At 37.1% G+C, this 21,772-nt stretch overlaps 1 protein-coding gene across 5 annotated transcripts in view; it reads right to left on the bottom strand.

Annotated features, from left to right (window-relative positions):
• Positions 1-21,772, bottom strand: part of MAGI3 (membrane associated guanylate kinase, WW and PDZ domain containing 3) — a 280,859-nt gene that overhangs the window by 70,385 nt on the left and 188,702 nt on the right. For all 5 annotated transcript variants that reach the window (XM_063625725.1, XM_063625727.1, XM_063625724.1 and 2 more), the window contains exons 5-6: positions 19,485-19,659; positions 16,222-16,301 (exon numbers count right to left, since the gene is read on the bottom strand). In XM_063625725.1, coding sequence (XP_063481795.1) covers positions 16,222-16,301; positions 19,485-19,659 — 255 coding nt within the window. The remainder of the gene's footprint in view (positions 1-16,221; positions 16,302-19,484; positions 19,660-21,772) is intronic.

Here is a 21,772-nt window from a genome sequence, read left to right as displayed (position 1 = left end):
ACTCTTGAGTTCTCTCACTGTTTTGGTTAACAGCCTGCCTGCAGAGGCGTATTCTGGTCTGTTCTCTGCCATGTCTGCCCGTTGGGAGGAGGCTTGCAGTTAAACACAGAGGCCAAAGACTAAGTACTTAGGTCTCCCTCCTGCAGGGGTAAAATAACAGCAAGGCCATGTACACGCAGGGCTAACATTCATTCGCTGACATTCTGACTTCATCTGTCTGTCTCTGGTGTCTTATTTCTCTATTGACTACAATCTAGTGAATGAAGACGGGCTTATTATTTATTGGCCCCTCAGAGCCTTATAGAGATTGAAAAGTATTTCCAAAAGGGCGACCAAAATAATCTGGAGGATAGAGTAGCTTCTTTCTTTTTTTCCCTTTCTTTCTCTTCCTTTTCCCTTCTTCCCTCCCTCCCTCTCTTCCCTCTTTCCCTCTTTTCAAACACTGAAGTCTCTACTGAAAGGATATACAGATGAATGTGTCAAAAATCACTGCTCTGAGTGTGTTATCTAGTTACAATGCAATATAAGTGCTACAAGAGAGACATGTCATATGGTACTACTGAGCACAGGGGAGAGAACATCTACTTCTGACTTGCAAGAAAAGGACAGAAGGGGCTACAAAGAAATTATACTTTAGATTGGAGCTTAGAAGGATAATAGGTATGAGCCAGGTAGACACAGGAAGCAAGACTGGTTCCTGGCAGAAGAAATGGGTATATGGCAAAGACAAAAAACATGTCAGATTTATGACATGAGAATACTTTGAAAAATATAGAATATGATTCAATTATAAAAAATCTTTAGTACTTAACCAAGGAGTCTGGACTTTATTCTGCTGACAATGGACAGCAAGGGAGAGACAGTTAGAAAGTTAGTTTTAGGATTCTTTACAGACAAGCAAACGCTGAGTGATTTTGTCACCACCAGGCCTGCCCTAAAAGAGCTCCTGAAGGAAGCACTAAACATGGAAAGGAACAACCGGTACCAGCCCCTGCAAAAACATGCCAAATTGTAAAGACCATCGAGGCTAGGAAGAAACTATAGCAACTAACGAGCAAAATAACCAACTAACATCATAATGACAGGATCAGATTCACACATAACAATATTCACGTTAAATGTAAATGGGCTAAATGCTCCAATCAAAAGACACAGACTGGCAAACTGGATAAGGAGTCAGGACCCATCAGTGTGCTGTATTCAGGAAACCCATCTCACGTGCAGAGACACACATAGACTCAAAATAAAGGGATGGAGGAAGATCTATCAAGCAACTGGAAAACAAAAAAAGGCAGGGGTTGCAATCCTAGTCTCTGATAAAATAAGACTTTAAACCAACAAAGATCAAAAGAGACAAAGAAGGCCATTACATAATGGTAAAGGGATCAATTCAACAAGAAGAGCTAACTATCCTAAATATATATGCACCCAACACAGGAGCACCCAGATTCATAAAGCAAGTCCTCAGTGACCTACAAAGGGACTTAAACTCCCACACAATAATAATGGGAGATTTTAACACCCCACTGTCAGCATTAGACAGATCAACGAGACAGAAAGTTAACAAGGATATCCAGGAATTGAACTCAGCTCTACATAAAGTGGACCTAATAGACATCTACAGAACTCTCCACCCCAAATCAACAGAATATACATTTTTTTCAGCACCACACCACACCTATTCCAAAATTGACCACATAGTTGGAAGTAAAGCTCTTCTCAGCAAATGTAAAAGAACAGAGATTATAACAAACTGTCTCTCAGACCACAGTGCAATCAAACTAGAACTCAGGATTAAGAAACTCAGTCAAAACCGCTCAACTACATGGAAACTGAACAACCTGCTCCTGAATGACTATTGGGTACATAATGAAATGAAGGCAGAAATAAAGATGTTCTTTGAAACCAACGAGAACAAAGACACAACATACCAGAATCTCTGGGACACGTTCAAAGCAGTGTGTAGAGGGAAATTTATAGCACTAAATGCCCACAAGAGAAAGCAGGAAAGATCCAAAATTGACACCCTAACATCACAATTAAAAGAACTAGAAAAGCAAGAGCAAACACATTCAAAAGCTAGCAGAAGGCTAGAAATAACTAAAATCAGAGCAGAACTGAAGGAAATAGAGACACAAAAAACCCTTCAAAAAATTAATGAATCCAGGAGCTGGTTTTTTGAAAAGATCAACAAAATTGATGGACCGCTAGCAAGACTAATAAAGAAGAAAACAGAGAAGAATCAAATAGATGCAATAAAAAACGAAAAAGGGGATATCACCACCGATCCCACAGAAATACAATCTACCATCAGAGAATACTACAAACACCTCTATGCAAATAAACTAGAAAATCTAGAAGAAATGGATAAATTCCTCGACAAATACACCCTCCCAAGACTAAACCAGGAAGAAGTTGAATCTCTGAATAGACCAATAACAGGTTCTGAAATTGTGGCAATAATCAATAGCTTACCAACCAAAAAGAGTCCAGGACCTGATGGATTCACAGCTGAATTCTACCAGAGGTACAAGGAGGAACTGGTACCATTCCTTCTGAAACTATTCCAATCGATAGAAAAAGAGGGAATCCTCCCTAACACATTTTATGAAGCCAGCATCGTCCTGATACCAAAACCTGGCAGAGACATAACCAAAAAAGAGAATTTCAGACCAATATCCTTGATGAACATTGATGCAAAAATCCTCAATAAAATACTGGCAAACCGAATCCAGCAGCACATCAAAAAGCTTATCCACCATGATCAAGTGGGCTTCATCCCTGGGATGCAAGGCTGGTTCAACATACGCAAATCAATAAATGTAATCCAGCATATAAACAGAACCAAAGACAAAAACCACATGATTATCTCAATAGATGCAGAAAAGGCCTTTGACAAAATTCAACAACCCTTCATGCTAAAAACTCTCAATAAATTAGGTATTGATGGGACGTATCTCAAAATAATAAGAGCTATCTACAACAAACCCACAGCCAATATCATACTGAATGGGCAAAAACTGGAAGCATTCCCTCTGAAAACTGGCACAAGACAGGGATGCCCTCTCTCACCGCTCCTATTCAACATAGTGCTGGAAGTTCTGGCCAGAGCAATCAGGCAGGAGAAGGAAATAAAGGGTATTCAATTAGGAAAAGAGGAAGTCAAATTGTCCCTGTTTGCAGATGACATGATTGTATATCTAGAAAACCCCATTGTCTCAGCCCAAAATCTCCTTAAGCTGATTAGCAGCTTCAGCAAAGTCTCAGGATACAAAATTAATGTACAAAAATCACAAGCATTCTTGTACACCAATAACAGACAAACAGAGAGCCAAATCATGAGTGAACTCCCATTCACAATTGCTTCAAAGAGAATAAAATACCTAGGAATCCAACTTACCAGGGATGTGAAGGACCTCTTCAAGGAGAACTACAAACCACTGCTCAATGAAATAAAAGAGGATACAAAAAAATGGAAGAACATTCCATGCTCATGGGTTGGAAGAATCAATATCGTGAAAATGGCCATACTGCCCAAGCTAATTTATAGATTCAATGCCATCCCCATCAAGCTACCAATGACTTTCTTCACAGAATTGGAAAAAACTACTTTAAAGTTCATATGGAACCAAAAAAGAGCCCACATCGCCAAGTCAATCCTAAGCCAAAAGAACAAAGCTGGAGGCATCACGCTACCTGACTTTAAACTATACTACAAGGCTACAGTAAGCAAAACAGCATGGTACTGGTACCACAACAGAGACATAGATCAATGGAACAGAACAGAGCCCTCAGAAATGATGCCGCATAGCTACAACTATCTGATCTTTGACAAACCTGACAAAAACAAGAAATGGGGAAAGGATTCCCTATTTAATAAATGGTGCTGGGAAAACTGGCTAGCCATATGTAGAAAGCTGAAACTGGATCCCTTCCTTACACCTTATACAAAAATTAATTCAAGATGGATTAAAGACTTATATGTTAGACCTAAAACCATTAAAATCCTACAAGAAAACCTAGGCAATACCATTCAGGACATAGGCATGGGCAAGGACTTCATGTCTAAAACACCAAAAGCAATGGCAACAAAAGCCAAAATCGACAAATGGGATCTCATTAAACTACAGAGCTTCTGCACAGCAAAAGAAACTATCATCAGAGTGAACAGGCAACCTACACAATGGGAGAAAATTTTTGCAACCTACTCATCTGACAAAGGGCTAATATCCAGAATCTACAATGAACTCAAACAAATTTACAAGAAAAAAACAAACAACCCCATCAAAAAGTGGGCAGAGGACATGAACAGACACTTCTCAAAAGAAGACATTTATGCAGCCAAAAAACACATGAAGAAATGCTCCTCATCACTGGCCATCAGAGAAATGCAAATCAAAACCACAGTGAGATACCATCTCACACCAGTTAGAATGGCCATCATTAAAAAATCAGGAAACAACAGGTGCTGGAGAGGATGTGGAGAAATAGGAACACTTTTACACTGTTGGTGGGACTGTAAACTAGTTCAACCATTGTGGAAGTCAGTGTGGCGATTCCTCAGGGATCTAGAACTAGAAATACCATTTGACCCAGCCATCCCATTACTGGGTATATACCCAAAGGACTATAAATCATGCTGCTATAAAGACACATGCACACGTATGTTTATTGCGGCACTATTCACAATAGCAAAGAGTTGGAACCAACCCAAATGTCCAACAACGATAGACTGGATTAAGAAAATGTGGCACATATACACCATGGAATACTATGCAGCCATAAAAAATGATGAGTTCGTGTCCTTTGTAGGGACATGGATGAAACTGGAAAACATCATTCTCAGTAAACTATCGCAAGGACAAAAAACCAAACACCGCATGTTCTCACTCATAGGTGGGAATTGATCAATGAGAACTCATGGACACAGGAAGGGGAACATCACGCTCCGGGGACTGTTGTGGGGTGGGGGGAGGGGGGAGGGACAGCATTAGGAGATACACCTAATGCTAAATGACGAGTTAATGGGTGCAGGAAATCAACATGGCACATGGATACATATGTAACGAACCTGCACATTGTGCACATGTACCCTAAAACCCTAAAGTATAATAAAAAAAAAAAAAAAAAGAATAATATAAAAAAAAAAAAAAAAGAAAGTTAGTTTTAGGAACATTAATTTGGTCTTACATAATTATCGCCAAGGTTTTTTGATCATGTAGCCTTTTTAGTAAAAAAATCTGACATCTGCCCCTCTTCTAATATGTATATAATAAAACATATACAAAAATAGATGTTTTTAAAAGAGGTGATTAAATAAACAATTATCATGATTTTACCTTGATGAAGTTGAAAAAAGCTTATATATGGTCATATGATACACAAACAGTATCAGCTCTTCCATTTTCTTGCTATTAGTCTGGGTTTGCATATTTGTATTATCTGCAATCAGTAGTGTTTTTGTAGAAATCTTTTAAAGTGACATTTCCATTTTATGTGAGGTTAGTTTAAAAACTATATAACTAGTCTATAAATCCACTTAACTGGGCACAAATCAACTGTAAAATTTCACAGTGTCCTTGGAAAAAGAGCAAAGATGTCTCACCCATTCCTCCCTCAAGGCACTCTGGTTAGAGTATGTGATAATCCGACATACAGAATCAGTAAGAATGCCATTACCAATCTGTATATAAAATAGTAGTGAAGCTTAGTTTGTTTCTTTTTCTTTCAGTAACAACATTATGAAAAATTAGTTCTAATATTTTCTACTGGGTACCAGTAGATAGTTTGAGTATGATCATTTTGGAAACCACTGGCATAAAAGATATATTATAGAGAGAGAAATAACTGGATGAAGAAAGACCAAGAATAATCCAAGTGTGTAGTGATTAGGAGAATGGAAAGGAATACATAACATAAAAGAAAAATCACAGATAGAGAAAGAATAAATGAATAATCATGTAAAGAAGCAAATATAGCAAAATGTTAATTGTAATATCCTAGTGGTGGGCATATGTATGTTCACTGTATGATTCTTTTCATTTTCCTATATGTTGAAACTTTTGCATAATAATATATTGGCAAAAAGAGAAAAAAAAAGCAACAGGACATGAAAACTAAATCAGGAAGTAGAGCAAGAAGAGAGGAACAGGCAAACATAATTGCAAAGATTTTGGCATAGATGATTATGAGAATGGTACCTATATGACAGAAAGAGGGACGGGGTTGTGTTAGGAGAAAGATGTCAATTTAGTTTTAAATAAGCTTATTTGAAGTCTTAGTAGAAAATCAAAACAAAGACTCAAAAGCAAGAGGAAACAGAAATATAATTCAGAACAAAGGACGATACTAGAGATTTTGATAATGGGGCAGGCTATAGTAAACTGATAAAGCTATGGGAATAAATACTTTCCACAAAAGAAAACAAGAAAAGGCAGAAAACTGAAATGAAACAATTAGGGACCAGGAAAAAGAATGGAAGCCAGTGAAAGCGACATGCTCTAGAAGACAAATACCATGTTCACAATCAAAAAAGTCAAATTCTATAGTATTATATATTCTAGTTTGCCTTTAGAATGGCTGATTTCACCATAAGAAGGAACTTACTATGGAAAGCTTTATAAACAACTATGGTATAAAAATTATTTTAAAAATTATTTCTTGGGCTGGGCATGGTGGCTCACGCTTGTAATCCCAGCACTTTGGGAGCCCGAGGTGGGTGGATCACTTGAGGTCAGGAGTTCGAGACCAGCCGGGCCAACATGGTGAAACCCCATCTCTACCAAAAAATACAAAAATTAGCCAGGCATGGTGGCATGAGCCTGTAGTCCCAGTTACTGGGGAGGCTGAGGCACGAGAGTCACTTGGACTCGGGAGGAGGAGGCTGCAGTGAGCGGAGATTGCACCACTGCACTCCAACCTTGGTGACAGAGAGAGACTCTGTCTCAAAAAAATAATAATAATTGAGGTATAATTTACAAACAATAAAATGTACAACTCTTAAGTGCCCTTTTAATGGTAAAAAAAAAAAAAAATCTGGCTGGGTGCAGTGGCTCACACCTGTAATCTTAGCACTTTAGGAGGCCGAGGCAGGCAGATCACGAGGTCAGGAGTTCGAGACCAGCCTCGCCAATATGGTAAAACCCCGTCTCTACTAGAAATACAAAAATTAGCTGGGCATGGTGGCATGTGCCAGTAGTCCCAACTACTTGGGAGGCTGAGGCAGAAGAATCGCTTGAACCCAGGACAGAGGTTGCAGTGATCCAAGATCGTGCCACTGCACTCCAGCCTGTGCAACAGAGCACGACTCTGTCTCGGGGAAAAAAAAAATCGAGTGCTTGTTCAATTATAAAAAGTGGGTTTTGGCAACTGGATGTGCCTGTGTCACTGTCACCTCAATTGAGATGGAGAATATAGCATTCCAGGGAATTATCTCACTTTACCCCACTTCTACTCTCCCCAGTCATTTTCTGATTTCTATTACCACACAGGAGTTTTGCCTGTTCTCAAGCTTTAAATAATGAGTAATTGAGAACCTACTCTTTGGTATCTGGCTTCTTTTACAACATGTTTCTGAGACTCATCCATGTTGTTGAGTGTTATCAACACTTTTTTCTTTTTACTCATGAGTAGTATTTTCTTGCATGAATATAACACAAATGGTTTATCCATTCTCTTCTTGATAGATATTTGGGATGTTTCCAGGTTTGAGCTATTAAGAGAAAGGCTGTCATAATCATTCTAGTTAAGTCTTTTGGGGAACATATGGTTTCATTTCTCTTTAGATATTACCTCATAGGAAACTGTCAAAAGTTCTAAAAAATGTTCAGGTAATTTTGTGTCCTCACAATAAATGAAAATGCTAGTTGCTCTAAAATCTCATTAATCTTTGGTATTGTCAGTATATTTTATTTTACTATATATAAAAATAATATTACATATATTATATATTATATATGTATATTTATATTGGGGTATAAGTGGTTTTTGGTTACACAGATGAACTGTATAGTGGTGAAGTCTGAGATTTTAGTGCACCCATCACCCAAGTAGTGTACATTATACCCAATATGTAGTTTTTATCCCTTCCCCCATCCGACCCTCCTCCCTTCTGAATCTTCAATGTCTATTATACCACTTTGTTTGTCTTTGTGTACCCATAGCTTAGCTCCCACTTATAAGTGAGAACACTGACTATTTGGTTTTCCACTCGTGAGTCACTTATAATAACGGCCTCCAGCTCCATCCAAGTTGCTGCATAAGACATTATTTCATTCTTTTTCATGGCTGAGTAGTATTCCATGGTATGTATATACCACATTTTCTTTCTTTTCTTTTCTTTTCCTTTTTTTTTTTATTATACTTTAGGTTTTAGGGTACATGTGCACAATGTGCAGGTTTGTTACATATGTATCCATGTGCCGTGTTGGTTTGCTGCACCCATTAACTCGTCATTTAGCATTAGGTATATCTCCTAATGCTGTCCCTCCCCCCTGCCCCCAACCCACAACAGTCCCCGGAGTGTGATGTTCCCCTTCCTGTGTCCATGAGTTCTCATTGTTCAATTCCCACCTATGAGTGAGAACATGCGGTGTTTGGTTTTCTGTCCTTGCGATAGTTTACTGAGAGTGATGGTTTCCAGTTTCATCCATGTCCCTACAAAGGACATGAACTCATCATTTTTTATGGCTGCATAGTATTCCACGGTGTACATGTGCCACATTTTCTTAATCCAGTCTATCGTTGTTGGACATTTGGGTTGGTTCCAACTCTTTGCTATTGTGAATAGTGCTGCAACAAACATACATGTGCATGTGTCTTTATAGCAGCATGATTTATAGTCCTTTGGGTATATACCCAGTAATGGGATGGCTGGGTCAAATGGTATTTCCAGTTCTAGATCCCTGAGGAATCGCCACACTGACTTCCACAATGGTTGAACTACTTTACAGTCCCACCAACAGTGTAAAAGTGTTCCTATTTCTCCACATCCTCTCCAGCACCTGTTGTTTCCTGATTTTTTAATGATCGCCATTCTAACTGGTGTGAGATGGTATCTCACTGTGGTTTTGATTTGCATTTCTCTAATGGCCAGTGATGATGAGCATTTTTTCATGTGTTTTTTGGCTGCATAAATGTCTTCTTTCGAGAAGTGTCTGTTCATGTCCTTTGCCCACTTTTTGATGGGGTTGTTTTTTTCTTGTAAATTTGTTTGAGTTCATTGTAGATTCTGGATATTAGCCCTTTGTCAGATGAGTAGGTTGCAAAAATTTTCTCCCATTGTGTAGGTTGCCTGTTCACTCTGATGGTAGTTTCTTTTGCTGTGCAGAAGCTCTTTAGTTTAATTAGATCCCATTTGTCAATTTTGGCTTTTGTTGCCATTGCTTTTGGTGTTTTAGACATGAAGTCCTTGCCCACGCCTATATCCTGAATGGTATTGCCTAGGCTTTCTTGTAGGGTTTTTATGGTTTTAGGTCTAACATGTAAGTCTTTAATCCATCTTGAATTAATTTTTGTATAAGGTGTAAGGAAGGGATCCAGTTTCAGCTTTCTACATATGGCTAGCCAGTTTTCCCAGCACCATTTATTAAATAGGGAATCCTTGAGATGGAGTCTCACTCTGTCACCAGGCTGGAGTGCAGTGGCATGATCTTGGCTCACCACAACCTCCGCCTCCTGGGTTTAAGCGATTCTCCTGCCTCAGCCTCCCAAGTAGCTGGGATTACAGGTGCATGCCACCATGCCCAGCTAATTTTTGTATTTTTAGTAGAGATGGGGTTTTACCATATTGGCCAGGATGGTCTTCATCTCTTGACCTTGTGATCTGCCTGCCTCAGCCTCCCAAAGTGTTGGGATTACAGGCATGAGCCAATGCACCTGGCAATACCACATTTTATTTAACCACTCATCATTTGATGGGTACTTAGGTTGATTCCTAAGTTGGTTCCATACATTTGCAATTATGAATTATGCTATGATAGACATACATAAGCAGGTGTCTTTTTGATATAATGACTTTTTTTTCTTTGGATAGGTGCCCAGGAGTAGGATTCCTAGATCAAATGGTAGATCTAATTTTAGTTCTTTAAGAATGCTCCATACTGTTTTCCATAGAGGCTGTACCAATTTACATTCCAACCAGCAGTGTGTAAGTGTTCTCTTTTCACCACACCCATGCCAACATCTATTGCTTTTCGACTTTTTAATAATAGCCACTCTGGCTGGAATAAGGTGGTATCTCATTGTGGTTTTAATTTACACATCCCTGACAATGAGCATTTTTTTCATGTTTGTTGGCCATTTCTATATCTTCTTTTGAGATATGCCAATTCATGTAATTTGTCCACTTTTTACTTTTTGGTGGCATTATTTGGTGGGTTTTATTTATTTATTTTTCTGATTTGTTTGAGTTCCTTGTAGATTCTGGATATTGGTCCTTTGTCAGATGCATAATTTGCAAATATTTTCTCCCATTCTGAAGGTTGTCAGTTTACTCTTATGATTATTTCTTTTGCTGTGTAGAAGCTTTTTTGTTTAATTAGGTCCCATTTATTTTTGTTTTTGTTGCATTTGCTTTTGGGGTCTTTCTATGTTCATCAGGGATACTGGTCTGTAGTTTTATTTTTTTGTTATGTCCTTTCCTGGTTTTGGTATCAGGGTGATACTGGCTTCATAGAAAGAGTTAGAGGGGATTCCCTCTTTATCAATCTTTTGGAATAGTTTCAGTAGGAATGATACCAATTATTCTTTGAATGTCTGGTAGAATTTGGCTGTAAATCCATTTGGCCTCGGGCTTTTTGTTGTTGTTGTTGTTGGCAATTTTAAAATTACTGATTCAATCTCACTGCTAGTTATTGGTTCAGGATTTCTATTTATTCCTGATTTAAGCTAGGAGGGTTGTGTGTTTCCATGAATTTATCCAGTCCTCTAGATTTTCTACTTTGTGTGCACAGAGGTATTCATAGTAGCCTCAAATTATCTTTTGTATTTCTGTGGTGTTTGTTGTAATGTCTCCATTTTCATTTCTAATTGGGCTTATTTGAATTTTTTCTCTTCTTGGTTAATCTAGCTAATGGTCTATAAATTTTGTATATCTTTTTCAAATAACCAGCTTTTTGTCTCTTTGATCTCCTGTGTATGTGTACATGTATATATATGTGAAGACATACACACACACACACACACACACACTTTGACTTTTTTTTATTTTTTGAGACAATCTCGTTCTGTTTCGCAGACTGGAGTGCAATGGGACAGTCTCGTCTAACTGCAACCTCTGCCTCCTGGGCTCAAGTAATCCTCCCACCTCAGCCTCTGGAGCAGCTGGGACCACAGGTGGGCACCACCATACCTGGTTAATTTGTGTGTTTTTTGTAGAAATAGGGTTTCACCATGTTGCTTAGGCTGGTCTCAAATTCCCAAGCAATCCGCCTGCCTTGGCCTCCTAAAGCTCTGGGATTATAGGCATGAGCCACTGTATCTGGCCTGTTTTTGTTTGTTTCAGTTTCATTTAATTCTGCTCTGATCTTCTGTTATTTCTTTTATTCCACTAACTGTGGGTTTGTTCTTGTTTCTCTAGTTCCTTGAGGAGTGACATTACATTGTCAATTTGTGACCTTTCAGACTTTTTGATGTAGCAATTTAGTGCTAAAAACTTTCCTCTCAGCACTGTTTTGCTGTATCTCAGAGGTTTTGATAACTTATGTCACTATTATCATTCATTTCAAATAATTTTAACACTTCCATCTTGATTTCGTTCTTAACCCAAAAATCACTTAGGAGCAGACTTTAATTTCCATGCATTTGTATAGTTTTTAGGGTTCCTTTAGGAGTTGATTTCTAGTTTTATTCCACTGTGGTCTGAGAAGATACTTGATATTACTTTGAGTTTTAAAAATTTATTGAGACTTGTTTTGTGGCCTATCATATGGTCTACTTTGCAGAATGTTCCATGTGCTGATGAGAATAATGTATATTCTGCAGTTCTTGGGTAGAATGTTCTGTAAATATCTGTCAGGTTTATTTGTTCTAGAGTGTCGTTTAAGTCCAGTGTTTGCTGATTTTCTGCTCCAATGATCTATCTAGTGCTGTCAGTGGAGTGTTGAAGTCCCCTTCTATTATTGTGTTGATATCTCCTTTCTTAGATCTAATAGTAGTGGTTTCATGAATCTGGGGGCTCTAGAGTTAGGTGTATATTTAGTATTGCAATATCTTCTTGTTGAATTGATCATTTTATCATTGTATAATGACCTTCTTTGTCTTTTTTAACTGTTGTTGCTTTAAAATCTGTTTTGTCTGACATAACAATAGCTACTCCTGCTCACTTTGGGTTGCCATTTGTGTGAAATATCTTTTTCCACTCTTTTACCTTGAGTCTATAGGAATCCTTATGTGTTAGATGAATCTCTTGAAGACAGCAGATATTTGGTTTGTGAATTTTTATCCATTCTGCCAATCTTTTTCTTTCAAGTGAGCATTTAGACCATTTACATTCAACATTAATATTGAGATATAAGGTACTATTCCAGTCATCATGTTGATTGTTACCTAGTACTTTGTTTTCTTCACTGTGTTATTGCTTTTTTTGGGGCGGTGGGGGCTGGGGGGTGGCAGGCAGAGTCTTGCTCTGTCACTTAGGCTGGAGTACAGTGGTGCAATCTCAGCTAACTGCAACCTCCATCTCCTGGGTTTAAGCAATTCTCCTGCCTCAGCCTCCTGAGTAGCTGGGATTACAGGCACCCACCACCATGTCTGGCTAATTTTTGTATTTTTAGTAGAGACCGGGTTTCACCATGTTGGTCAGACTGGTCTTGAACTCCTGACCTCATTATCCACCCACCACGGCCTCCCCAAGTGCTGGGATTACAGGCATGAGCCACTGTGCCTGGCAGTCCTGTAAGTTTCATGCTTTCAAGAGGTTCTATTCTGGTGCATATCAACTTTTTGTTTGAAGATTTAGAACTCCTTTTACCATACCTTGTAGGGCTGATCTGGTAGTGTCAAATTCCCTCAACATTTACTTGCCTGAAAAACACTTTATTTCTTCTTCTTTTATGAAACTTAGTATTGCTGGATACAAAATTCTTGGCTGACACTTATTCTGTTTAAGGTGGTTAAAGACAGAACTCCAATCCCTCTGGCATGTAAGGTTTCTGCTGAGCATCAGTGTACTTTAGTCCTTCTAAAGGATGTAGATGGTATCTCTAGCCCTTGTAGTGAGTGTTGATGGTATCTCATTGTAGTGATAACTAATGATAAGCACCTCTTCATGTTCTTCTTGACTCTTCTTTTATCTTCTTTTGTGAAGTGCATAAGTCCTTTGGCCATTTTAAAAACAACTTTATTGAGGTATAATTTACATATACATCTGTTTAAGTATACAGTTCAATAGTTTTTAATAATTTACTGAATTATACAACCATCACCACAATGCAGTTTTAAAATGTCTTCGTAACTCCAATAAGATTCCTCATGCTGTTAACAGTTATACTCTATTCTTATCCTTAGCCCAAGGCAACCAGTAACCTATTTTCTGTTTCCACAGATTTGCCTATTCTGGACATTTCATACAAATAGAACCATATAGTATCTGGCCTATTATGTCTAATTTCTTTCACTTAGCATGTTTTTGAGGTTCATACATATAGCATGTACTGTATTTTGTTCCTTTTTATTGCTCAATAGTATTCCATTGTAGGTTATAGCACATTTTATTTATCTACTCATTGGTTAATGGACAGTTGGGTTGTTTCCACTTTTTGGCTATTATGAATAGTGCTGCTATGAATATTTGCATGCAAGTCTTTATGAGGACTTTTATTTTCATTCCTCTTGGGTAGATACCTAGGAGAAAAATTACTAGGTCATATGGTAAATTTATATTTAACCTTTTAAGAAACTGCCATTTTCCAATGGCACAGCAATGTACAAGGGTTACCGTTTCTCCCTATCCTCCCCAAGATTACTTACCATCTGTTTTTTTTTTGTTATACTCATTCTAGTGGGTGTAAAGTAGCAGATCACTGTGGTTTTAATTTGCAAAGCACCTAATGATTAATAATTTTAAATATCATGTTTTTATGTGCTGCTTGTATATTTTCTTTGGTGAAATGTTTATTAAAGTATTTTGCCCATTTTAAAATTTGGCAATATTATTGAGTTGTAAACAGTTCTTATAGATTCTGAATTTAATTCCTTTGGCAAATATATATTGCAAAGTCTGTGACTTTGTCTATTCATTTTTCAATGGTGTCTTCTGATAAAGAGAATTTTAAAATTTCTATCACATGCAAAATATTAACTTTTTCTTCTATGGTTCATATTTTTTGTGGCCTGTTTAAGAAATCTTTGCCAATTCTGACATCATGAATATACTCTCCTATATTTTCTTCCAAAAGCTTTGTGGTTCTAGCTTTTATGCTTAGGTCTTTGATTCATCTGAAATTAACTGTTTGTATGAAATGAGGTATAGTTGAGGTTCATTTTTCCATAACAGTTGGCACTTTGGTTGAAAATAAAGTGACTACATAGATGTGTATTGATTTCTAGACTCTCTATTTTGTTCCACTGATCTATTTATCTATCCTTATGCCAATACCAAACTGTCTTTATCACTGTAGCTCTAAAATAAGTCTTCAATTCTGGTACCCTATGTCTTCCAACTTTGTCTTTTTTTTTTTTTAAGGTTCTTTGGCTAATGAACATAATATATCTTGTCAATTATTATTATTATTAGTAGTAGTAGTATTTTGAGACAGGGTCTCACTCTGTCACCCAGGCTGGAGTGCAGTGGCGTGATCATGGTTCACCGCAGCCTCAACCTCCTGGGCTCAAGCGATCTTCTTACCTCAGCCTCCTGAGTAGCTGGGACTATAGGCACATGTTACTACATCCAGTGAGTTTCTGTATTTTTAGTAGAGACAGGGTTTCACCCTGTTGCCCAGGCTGGTCTTGAACTCCTGGGCTCAAGTGATCCATCCACCTTGGCTGTGATTACAGGCATGAGCCACCATGCCCAGCCTCTTGTCAATTATTTTAAGTCTTCCTTAATGTCTTTCAATTATGTTTTGTAGTTCTTAGTGTGGAGAACTTGCACATTGTTCAGAAGATTTGTTCCAAGCTATCTAACTTTTTTGGTGCCATTGTAGAGAGAATTTTAAACAATTCCATTTTCCGATTGCTTCTTCCTAGAAAACTCTTAATATTATTTTATAATCATGCTGAACAATATATGTGGAAATTCTGTTTAATTTCTTTTTACAGATTGGACTTCAATACAAGGAGGACTACTATGAACCTCATTTTATGCCACTTATTTTTTAAAACTAATTAATACATAGTTTCTGATTAGTAATGCAAAAATGCAAATTTTATTCATCTGCAAAGGTAAAGACATAGCAAACAATTTTGGATGGAATAAATTCTATACTTATTTACAAAACTCTACTCTTTTTAACAATTTGTTTATTTATTAGTTTTTAGAGACTGGGTCTCTCTCTGTTGCCCAGGCTGGAGTGCAGTAGCATGACCACAGCTCACTGTGATCTGAAACTCTTGAGCTCAAGCAATCCTCCCATTTCAGCTCCCCATATAGCTTTAGGACTACAGGTATGTGCCACCACACCCAGCTCAAAACTATACGGTTAAATATAACCTATAATATATAAGACAGATAAGTGCTATTATCTGATGATTTTTAGAGAAATAATTTTTCCTTTAAGCAGCAAAAAGTAAGTGTGTATATGTGTAGGGGCCTATATTAAAGACTTTCATTGAATTTCTACTGCTGCTGTAAATGGCTAAGGAATAGCTATAGATACTTGCATATCTACTGTAATGTATACTAAATTAAATATACTTTAAAAACTTCAAAAGACATGATAAACCTAGCTTATGGTTGAGGATGTGCCTAATTTTTAAATATTTATTTAGAATTTTAAAAGTCTGTCTTCAGGACAGATATCAACAAAAGGGCAAATGTATTTTATTGTTGTTATTGTTTTTTATAGAGTTATGTAATCCTGAAAAAGAAATGAAATCTCTCATAAAGTTAGATTTAATGATATAATTACCACAGTCCATTGATTATGATATCCACCCACTGCTTTTTCGCTTGTGTACACTATGGTTTGTTTAGGGTTTTGGAAAACCCATTATCTGAGCAAAAAGAGCAAGAAAGGATTAAGAGAATAAGTATGATAGAATAAGTTTCTGAATCTCTACCTCCATCTTCACAGTCTTCAGGGGCTTTGGCTTTCTTACAAAGACGAGGATCCAACCAGGTGGTTGTCTTGGTATTGTGGCTGTAGAATAAAGATTTTAATTAGAAACAGTAAAATAAAGGAGGAGAAAATTATTTCAAAAGTAAAGATTAAAAGTGACTAAAAGGCATATGATGTTTGAACATTAATCTCCGACAGGCTCCATTTGTATTCCTCAGATTCATTCATTAACCCTATTGTTCTCAGTCTACTTCAAAATTTCCATAAAGGAATGGTAATGCTAGAGGCACTAACTTGAGAATCAAGAGACTTTAAAGAAGGCCTAGAATGCCAAGTATGGAATAACAGACACTATTTAAGCAGTTAAAAATGTTTCAAAAGGTGGGCACATAGCCACATACTGTGCATTATCTAGCCAACAATACTGCACTGAAAACCTTGTTTGCTCACTGGCTGAACTCCTTCCTCCTTCCCTTCAAAATTACTATGTTTCTTGTGTGCCTGTGATACATAGGTACTGTGCGGGGAGCTGGAATATAAAGACAAATAAACATCAGATAGAGCTCCTGCCCTCAGGGACTCTTTAAAATAAAATAGAATAAAATAAAACAAAGAGTTTTAAAGTGGCTGTTTCTGCCACATGCAAGTAAAAGCAACAGGTATAGTTAAACTCTGCTCTGCAAAACTAAGTTTTCATCAGCTTGATCCACACAGGAAAAAAGGGAGGAATAAAAATATCCTGCCCCTGCTTCATTTTATGATATAGGCCAAAGATGATTTTAGAGAGCAGTATCTGTTTAATTTCATTATATGTCATAGTCAGTTATTTCAGACCAGGTCACCATGCAGCAGATACTAATGTCCAAACGAAACTATCTCACTGCTTAGTGGACAAACAGTGTTAGTTTAAATATCTGAAATACAAGGATATTAAAGAAAGAAAAAGTCATGGAAGAAAATACATAGGAAAGGAATAAAATGTAAATTAAAGTTATTGTTATTATTATTATTTTGAGACAGAGTCTTGCTCTGTTGCACAAGTTGGAGTGCAGTGGCATGATCACAGCTCACTGCAGCCTTGACTTCCTGGGCTCAAGTGATCCTCCTGCTTCAGGCTCCCAAGTAGCTGTGACTACAGGCATGTGCCACCATGCCTAACAACTGAAAAAATTTTTTTTGTAGAGAGAGGCCTGGCTATGTTGCCTAGGCTGGTCTTGAACTCCTGGGCTCAAGTGATTCTCTTGCCTAAAGTTATTATTGGAATACCATGTCATACTTAACTGAAGTAATTAACTGTTATTAATTAGTAACAATGAATGTAAACAAGTTATATTTCCTGAGTGTGTTTAACATGAAATAAACTCACTAATCTGTACCTTGACCACTCTTAGAAAATGAAGCCAATAAGGTTTCAGGGAATTACTCACACATCTTCTATACTTTTTGTAACTGCTGAGCTACTTGCAGAGCTATGCAGCCATTGCCAGGTATAATACTAGCTGGTAGAATGTGTGATAGAAACACTTTTTTTTGTTTTTGTTTTTGTTTTTTTTTTTTGAGACGGAGTCTCGCTCTGTCACAGAGGCTGGAGTGCAGCGGACCGATCTCGGCTCACTGCAAGCTCCGCCTCTCAGGTTCACGCCATTCTCCTGCCTCAGCCTCCCAAGTAGCTGGGACTACAGATGCCCGCCACCACACCCGACTAATTTTTTGCATTTTTAGTAGAGACGGAGTTTCACCGTGTTAGCCAGGATGGTCTCGCTCTCCTGACCTCATGATCCACCCGCCTCGGCCTCCCAAAGTGCTGGGATTACAGGTGTGAGCCACCGCGCCCGGCCAAAACGCTTTTTAATATGCTGAATAATAGCTAATTTCTGTAGAAAAAATTGAGATTATTTCTAGAAAGTCTATATTACTCATGTATTAGAGAAATAATCTCCCCAAACTTAAAAGATTTTGCTTAAAAAAAAATTTTAGAAAATGAAAGGGATGAGAACTCAGGGACCTGGGAGCCACATAGATTGTTAGGAAACAACAATAACAACAACAACAACATGAAAAAACCTTGCTAAACCCAACTAAAAACTGCTACTTGAGAAAAGCTTAACTTAGGTTCCCATGATCCAAAAGTTTATTGCTAAATCAGCAGATGTAGGCAATTTGCTACAATTTTACCCAACATTTGGTATAACCAATATGGTTGATCTGTATTACTGCTGCTGTTGAAAAATGCAACTGTAAGAAAATAATGTTCATATAGGTCTATAGACTTTAGTTCTTATGTTCTGGGAATAGCCCCTATGGATATTTCTTTTCATTGGAAAAAGAACACTACACATCCAAAGATCCATGTCTTTTAAAAACTAGAATCCTATTTGGTATAGCAAGACGCTCACTCTTTTGGAAGGGTATGGAATTGGGACCATCTGAGGAAACAGATTCAAGACCCCCACTCCAAATTCATTTCTGAGTATATGTTCTTTGAGTATAGCGCCTAGACCCAAATATTTTAACCATTATTTAATTGTTATATTCTGTAACTTTACTATATTAATATTCTACCTTTGGGCAAATTACTTTATGATGAGAATTACGGTTACATGAGAATATAAAAGTTCTTCATGATAAAACTTCCAATAATTATTTGCATAATATTATTCTCTAGTACAAACAACATACAATTTTAGGTTGATCTAATAAATATGGTAATCAGTATCTCTATATATTATATTAATAGTGCTTTTCCATAAAAATAGTGTTTTTTGTGAACTTAAATTGGTACCAATTACTCTGATAATCAGTGATATTTTCTTCCTACATCATTCAACTATATTGCCTGAACACATCAAACTCAAATTCTAGGACTGAAAATATTTAATTCGGATAATAATATGCTCCTACTCATGATGACAATTCTTGAAATCCTCATTAAGCTGGACAATCTACCTAAAAGCTTTTTAAAAAGCAAAGCAAAATACCCTTTATTCTTTACATTTTTCCCCATTTGTGAACTGTTTTTAATCCTCCTGCTCTTATAAAACCAGAAGTCAAATACACTATACCTTTATCCAAGTCAAATAAAAATGAAGCGTCAGATTAAATCTGATTAAAAATCAACTGTCAGTTTTATGAAAAATATTTTTAAAGAAAGAAAAAAAAATGAGTCTTCTGAAAAAGGTATGTGTCCAAAATGAGGTTTAAAAAAATCTTAGACAATCCTCAAGGTGTTAGCGCACATGAGAAGAGATAGAGACGTTTGCTTACTCAATGAAGTAGATCATCCCTGTGTCAGTGTAGGCCATTTCCCAGTTTTTAGGCAGTGGTTCCAGAGTCTCATCTCTCATCATATAATTTCTAAAGTCCATGGAGCTATTTGTTTGGTTGTAACTTGGAACAGTCTTCATCCAGTCAGATGACTCAGAATGCCTTTCTCTGTTTTCTGCCATTGTTCAAAACAGAACAGTGTGAAAAGTAGGTAAAGTTATATTCTTCTTCAAACAGCACCTTTCATTTCTAAAAAAATTCCAAATACATAAATATTGCAAATTTCTTGTCTATTATGTCCACATTCTGCTATAAATTTTAAAATAACCAACATATTCAACTCTTTTCCCCTAGTAGTTGACAATTAACTCTGTATAGCACCTCTGATGCTAGTCTGGGAAAGAAGCAAAAAACAACACTAGAATTAATTCAGTATAAATCCTAATAAGCCACAGCAGCTACAGCAGCACTAATGTAGTCCTTTTATGTGTCAGGCTCTGTTTTAAATGCTTTCTATATGTTAACTCATAATCATCACAGCAACCCTGTGAGTATCTATTATTAATCTCCCTGTTTTATAGACTGAGAAAACTAAGGCACAGAGAGGTTAAGTTAACTTAGTCAAAATTACACTGCCAATAAACAGCAAAGCCATGAATTGAATCTAAGTGGTCCATGCTCTTACCTGCTATACTAAGCTGCCTTGTAGACATTTAACACTGGCCTTTAAATAATAGTAATTTTTAAAAATTACACTCAATAGCGTACCTGTTGTTAAATATAATTCTGTTTAGTAATATTAAAATCCTTTTTAGAGTCCCAAAGCCCATAATGTAGGTAAGAATACTAAAATTTGGGTTCTGTCTAGGGAGTTCACAATTCGTGTACTTAAAACTTGTTTCTAAAACTTAAACGACGCTATGTAATATCGCTATAACAACTTCAAATTGCAGGCAATGGCTCAGATTCAGAGAATCTGAGAGAGATCTTATATATCCTTAGATATCCTTCTCTATAGTATTTCAACTCCAACCATTCTTTATCTAACCATGCCCTACTATTTACTACCTTTCACTATTCTTTATCCTCTACCCATTTCCCCATTGCCCTGCTAACCCAACTTAAATTCCATGATGAACCACTATAATTATTCCCTTGTAAATATTCCTGATTCCTTTGCCCTAACCTTACTTTATAACACTGCCTGGCTAAATCAGAACTCTGCTTAAATCCTACTCTCCACCTACTCCATGTCAGCACATGCAGTTGAGTACAGGCAATGTTGACAAGTTTACTTTAAGTTCATGATCATTAACCTTAAGTGGGCATTTAACGATACATGATGATCACAGCACATTTCTTTAGTTGATTCACTCTGACATTCTACAAGATAATTATTTCATACCTTCTTTCTCTTTAAACCATCCACTACTTTTCCCTTATCCCTCATCTCATTTGATGACCTTGTGTCTTATTTCACTAACAAAATAGAATCAAGCAGAAGAAAACTTCCACAAACTCCCACCATCACATCTACACAGCAACTGTGCCCATTGACTCCACCATCTGTTACTATGGAAGAACTGTTTGTACTCCTAGCTAGGGCTAACCCTCCAATTATAAATTATATCCCATCCTCTCTTGCCTACAGCAACTCTTTCACTCTCCTTCCTGCATCACCAATCTTCTCTATCTATTAGATCATATCCATCCACATAAAAACATGTTCCCAGTTCAGTAAAAAGAAAATAATTCTCTTTACCCCTTGGCAGCCAACCTACTTCTCTCCTCTTTACACCAAACCACCTTGAAACAGTTTATATTTGCTACCTCCAGTTCCAGTCTTCCAGTTCTCTCTGGCCCTTACTCCAACAAGGCTTTTGAATTCCTATCATTAAACTATTCTTATCGAGGTCATCAATAACCTCTACATTGCTAAATCCAATGATCATTTCTCAGTTCCATCCTACTTGAGTTAGCAGCAGCATCTGATCACTTTCTTCCTTGCACATTCAATAACCTCCTAACTGGTGTCCCTATTTTGCCCATGTCCTCCTTTTGCCTATTCGCAATACAGTAGTCAGAATAAGCCTGTTAAAAACTGTTGTACCATGTTACTCTTTGAATCAAAACCCCATAATCGTTTCTCATTTCAGAATAAAAACCAAAATTCTTCCAATGACCTACAAGATGCTCTATTATATGCATTCTTCCCTCCTCATACCCATCATTATCTAAATGATCTTATTGGTTACTATTCTATTCTATTGCCTTCCATCACTCTGCTC

This window comes from Symphalangus syndactylus, chromosome 12 (assembly GCF_028878055.3).
Source record: "Symphalangus syndactylus isolate Jambi chromosome 12, NHGRI_mSymSyn1-v2.1_pri, whole genome shotgun sequence".
Classification (NCBI taxonomy): Eukaryota; Metazoa; Chordata; class Mammalia; order Primates; family Hylobatidae; genus Symphalangus; species Symphalangus syndactylus.
Note: the sequence above shows the minus strand (reverse complement) of the source record. Positions and strands in the feature narration are given on the sequence as shown.